This window comes from Triticum dicoccoides, chromosome 5A, assembly GCF_002162155.2.
Source record: "Triticum dicoccoides isolate Atlit2015 ecotype Zavitan chromosome 5A, WEW_v2.0, whole genome shotgun sequence".
In the NCBI taxonomy this organism is placed as follows: domain Eukaryota; kingdom Viridiplantae; phylum Streptophyta; class Magnoliopsida; order Poales; family Poaceae; genus Triticum; species Triticum dicoccoides.
The window spans coordinates 669244233-669249611 of NC_041388.1; the positions used below are offsets into that span (position 1 = coordinate 669244233).

The window sequence follows — 5379 nt, forward strand, 5'->3', positions numbered from 1 at the left end:
GCAGGCTTCGTAGGTTGTTCCTAGGTATAGTGCGCGTTGTAGTCGCGTACCAGGTTTTATATAAGATTTTTTGCCACCACCAACCCACCCGCCTGCCGCTACTGCTGCTCTCGGCGTTCGCGACGGCGACGGCGACGGCGATGGAGACCCTGGGCGTGCTGCTGTTGCACCCCGTGAACGCCTACCTGGAGCAGGAGCTCGACCGCCGCTTCCGCCTCATCCGCCTTTGGGACGCCCCTCCCGACGGCAGCGCCGAGTTCCTCCGCGCCAACGCCTCCGCCATCCGCGCCGTCGTTGCCTACCCCGGCTACAGCGCCCTCGCCGCGCTCATCGACGCGCTGCCGTCGCTCGAGATCGTCCTGTCCTTCTCCGTGGGGATCGACCACGTCGACCTCCCCAAGTGCCGCGAGCGCGGGATCCGCGTCACCAACACCCCCGACGTCCTCACCGACGACGTCGCCGACCTCGCCGTCGGCCTCGCCGTCGCCGCGCTACGGAGAATCCCGCAGGCCGACCGCTTCGTGCGCGCCGGCCTGTGGAAGGCCAAGGGGGACTACGCACTCACCACGCGAGTTGGTTTCCTATATGCTTGGCTAGCGTTGACTTCCGTTTATACTCCAGTGCCTTCTAATAAGTGATTTTGATTTATATAGGATTGCTCATATATGGTCGTAGTTTCGCTCCTATAATGTCTACCTCATACGTACTAGGCTATGGAATTGATGCAGGGACCGGACGGTAGCACCTGCAGTTTGTGAAAAATGTTCAGGTGCACCTATCTCAAGGATAGAATGCACTTAGCAAGATTGATCTGGTACTAATGATGAGGTATCTCAAGGATAGAATGCACTTAGCAAGATTTATACTCCAGTGCCTTCTACTGTAGTAGTAGTTATTATTGTGCAGTTCCCTCGGAAAAAAATGTTATTATTGTGCAGTTCAGTGGTTAAACAGCTCCTATTCTTGGGCTTGGCACGATGTGCTTAGCTGTAGCAAAAGGAGCTGACGCATTTGGTTGCTCAATCAGTTATCATTCATGATCACACAAGCCATTAATTTCCAAAGTACAGGTTCTTTACAAATGTTGTTGACCTGGCAGGCAAGAGGCAACTGTGATGTGCTTCTTGTAGCATGTTCCCTTGATGCAAAGACCCATCACACTTTAGTTGTACAATCATGGATGGACTAGGACCAGAGGGTGTGCTCATAGGCATCCGTGAAGCACATACGGATCAACCTGAGCTTGTATCTGCTCTTAGATAATGTTGTTTTGGTCCCTCATGTAGGAAGTGACACGGAAGAAACATGCATGGCAATGGTTGATCTGTCTCGAAAGAATTTAATAGCACATGTTTTGAGCTGCATATTTACAGGAATATATGCATCTGTCTGTGTGTTCAGAGTGTGCAAACTCCGCCTTTCGTTTTAGATGTTTTCTTTCTTATCTTTGTGTAACGTGATTTACTTGTTTATGCACATAGAACATGATTTGTTATTTGATTTTCTCATGGATTTTGTTTATCCTTCTGCAGTTCAGTGGCAAAAGAGTGGGCATTATTGGGCTGGGCAGGATAGGGCTTGCCATTGCCACTCGAGTGGAGGCCTTTGATTGCCCAGTTAACTACTACCAGAGAACAAAGAAGGACTACCCCAGTTACACCTATTACCCTTCTGTAGTTGGATTGGCAGCAAGCAGCGACGTCCTCGTGGTGGCTTGCTCATTGAATGAACAGACTCGCCACATTGTCAACCGTGAGGTGATCGAGGCACTCGGACCCAAGGGTGTGCTCATAAACATCGGGCGTGGCCCTCATGTTGATGAGCCTGAGCTTGTCTCTGCCCTCATTGAGGGGCGCCTTGGTGGGGCAGGCCTCGATGTGTTTGAGGATGAGCCCAATGTGCCCGAGTCCCTCTTCACACTTGACAATGTTGTCCTGGTATCACACATGGGGAGCGGGACACACGAGACGCGCAAGGCGATGGCGGACCTGGTTCTCGATAACCTGGAGGCGCATGTTCTGAAGAAACCACTGCTGACACCTGTTATCTGATATGATGATCTCTGGTCGCAAGCATCAACGGGCATTATAATGTGTTTTATATGCCTCCTGTTATTTGAAGTTGTTATCTCAAGGTATGTTCTATGTGGATGGCCTCAAAAACAATTTCTCTCTTTGTAAGCCGGTTTGTTTGGCTTTATCAATATTTAATAATACTCCCTCCGTCCGAAAATACTTGTCGGAGAAATGGATAAATATGGATGTATCTAGAACTAAAATACACCTAGATACATTCATTTCTACGACAAGTATTTCCGGACGGAGGAAGTATATGGTTGCATGCATCACTCGATGTAGAGTCCCAGGTTCTTCCCCTTTTCTTGATTTTATTTTGAAGAAGCACGATAAGATGTTTTCCCTTTCAATATCTCTTTTGACATATCTGCAGGTTCTTATCGGTAAGCAGTTTTGCGAGACCTATTTGATAAATTTGATTTCTTCTGGGATCGTCTCGTATCCGGGTTTTCGTGGTTTATGTTTTGTCGATGCCAATGTCATGCTATGTAATATGCCCGATTTTCTTGGCTGAGTAAATGTTGCTATTGAGTATGGATGTGTTTGGTAGCTTGCAAGCTTTTTGCGTTTTTAAATAGCTTGGCTGAGTTGGGCCTGGCTATGCATGTTGTGCATAAAGTTTGGTAGCCTCCATCCTCCTCAACCTAACTAAGAAAAAACACACACATGGTTGTTTAGTAATACGCATTTTCTCTTCAGATGCAACGTTCTGCTATTTCATTATGTCCGCACTGATGATAAACTTACCTCACGTGGAAACGGGCGCTGAAGGAAGAAAAGAAAGGCCGTCTCGAGCTAGAAAAAGGTATGAGTGGCAGCCCTTGGATGCTCATTAAATGGTAAAGAAATCAAATGGAACGAATATTTTTTTACGCGAATGACGCTCAGGTGTGATACATTTGTACAATCGGTAGAGAAATGTATATCTACTCGTTTACGACCGGCGAAACAGAAAACATAACAGGAAAGTCGTGTGATACAGCGAGATGAAGTTAGTGGTCTAAAAAATTTTCAAACGGTCATGAACGAGTAGATTTTCATGTTATGTGGTCCAGTAAGGGTTGTAGATCTACTCTCCTATGATCGTCGAAGCAGAAAACGTCCAATACGAAAGTTAGTGGTCTAATCAATTTCAGCAAAATCTTCGTCCCGGTCGACCACTAACTTCATTTGGCAGTTTCACACGACTTTCCTGTTAATGTTGAAGATTTTCTCAAAATTCATCGGTTCATAACATGTACACATGAACTTGTTTATGTGGTCCAGTAAGGATAGTAGATCAACTCTTCTACGATCGTCGAAACAGAAAACGTCCAATAGGAAAGTCATGTGAAAGGGCGAAAAGAAGCTAGTCGTAGTTTGGGACAAAGATTTTTCCGAAATTCGTCTAAAAACCTCCAAACATTAACATGAAACTGATGACTTACAGTCCATGAAATTAGAAACCGTACGTCTGAATGGAACATGTGCATCTTTTCCTATAGAGCTTATTTTGAATCAAATCACCGTTGTTTAGATTAAAAGGGATCATATGAAGTGGAGCAAAGAGGACGAGTGCAATATAACACGTGCAAACCTCACCTACAGGCTCACACTACCAGAGCCACTACTTACACTCAAGTTGCATTGCTCGGGCGTTGCTTTGAAAAAATGGTTGATTCGAGCGTTCCTACAAAGCCAGGTCTGGAGATGATTTAAGCATCGTGCTATGCAGGTTCAATAGTGTTTCCACACAACAAACAGTCCCAAGTTGCCAAAAGTCACATTCAGCGAAGCTGATAGATTTTGATTCAAGCTATCAAACACGTCATATACTGGCATCGAAGATGGAACAACACACCTAGGAGGCCCGTGAATGAATGCCCCTTTTATCAGAAGTTATGAAATCATTCTCACACTTAGGGAGATAGTTGACAAACGTCCACTTTCACACTTAGGGAGATAGTAGACCAACATACCCGAGTTGCTCCCCTCACTTGTCCCATTCCATGGACTTCGCCGTCCAACCTCCTCGTCCTCCTCTTCCCTGATGTAGGGTGGAACCCTAGGGGCCGATCTTTCATGATTGGAGCGGATCCCACGAAGAACACGAAGAGCACACGAGGGGAAAACACAAAGGAAACGAGAGGAAACCACTCAGATCAACAAGATTCAATTACACATGTGCTAGATCCGAGTACACAATGAGACACATGATCCAAACACAACAAGGGACGATACAAACGGTTAGTAGTTCTTCCCAATCCATGAGGAGATGGGGGCTTGAATCCACAAGGGGATCTTTCCTTGCGGGGTCTTTAATCCACTTGGGGGATCTTCTCCGCGGAAGCCTCGGTCTCCAATGGAGTAGAGGTACAAATGGATGAGCAAAGCTCTAATCTCAATGAGCTATAGTCTCTGCTAACCCTAAAACATTGGGGAGAAGAGTATATATAGTCTAGGGGGGCATAGGGATACATGGGCTTCGGCCCTTTTACACTGTGCGCAAACAAGGGCCAGATGTCCGGGCGTCGGGCCGGATGTCCAGGCCTTCCCGAGGTGCTGAACGTCCGAGGCATGAGGGCCGGATGTCTCGCTGGCAGGGTCCAGTTTCGGTGCTCTCTGGAGAGGCGTGGTCCGGATTTTCGGGTTGGAGTCCGGATGTCCGGCGGCTCACGTCGGGCCGGATGTCCGGGGCCTAAGCCGGATGTCCGGGCTGGCGGGGGCCGGCTTCGGTGAGGTTCTGTGAAGGATGTTAGATTTTTGGGTTGGGGCCGGATGTCCGGGCTCGCGTCGGGCCGGATGTCCGGGGCCTGGGCCGGATGTCCGGGCCCTATACCTTGACGGCTGGGCGGCTGCTGGTGACACTTCCAGGGGCTAGATGTCCGGGGTCATGGCCAGATGTCCGGGTCCTGGGACCTATTCTCGGCCCCTTCCGTTGGTTCTCTTCATCCATGAACTTGGGGACTTGTTCGCCTTCGTACGCATCCCCGAGAGGGTCCTCTTGATACCTAATCATGCACAACATTCCGGATTTAGGTAGTAACCATGTCTCGAGTGAGTCATATGGAATATCACTAAGGAGAGATGTCACCTCGGTCTTGAGAGCTCTAGCTTGTGCTCGTGTGATCGGTCCTCTTGGCACTTGGTGAGACGATGGTAGATCCATGGGAATGAACATAGGATGCTCCGCATCATTCCCCCTCTCCCCTGCTCCTCCTCCAACCTCTAGCTCACTAGGCACCACCACCACCATCTCCAGCCCTAGGCTCCAGCAGAACTTGGCTTGTATATTCTAATGATGGGCTTCCTCAGATTGCCTTAG

At 48.3% G+C, this 5379-nt stretch overlaps 1 protein-coding gene across 1 annotated transcript; it reads left to right on the forward strand.

The window, feature by feature from the left end:
* The first annotated feature begins 53 nt into the window (after window positions 1-53).
* On the forward strand, window positions 54-2413 carry LOC119303972 (hydroxyphenylpyruvate reductase-like). The gene is made up of 2 exons (XM_037581136.1): window positions 54-572; window positions 1533-2413. Exons 1-2 carry the CDS (start codon window positions 141-143, stop codon window positions 2049-2051), a joined length of 951 nt encoding a protein of 316 aa, XP_037437033.1. The 5' UTR covers window positions 54-140; the 3' UTR covers window positions 2052-2413.
* Window positions 2414-5379: the final 2966 nt, after the last annotated feature.

Coding starts and splice junctions, on each gene's coding strand:
- LOC119303972 (XM_037581136.1), top strand. CDS start 141: ATGGAGACCCTGGGCGTGCTGCTGTTGCACCCCGTGAACGCCTACCTG. Junction 573..1,532: donor ACTACGCACTCACCACGCGA/GTTGGTTTCCTA, acceptor ATCCTTCTGCAG/TTCAGTGGCAAAAGAGTGGG.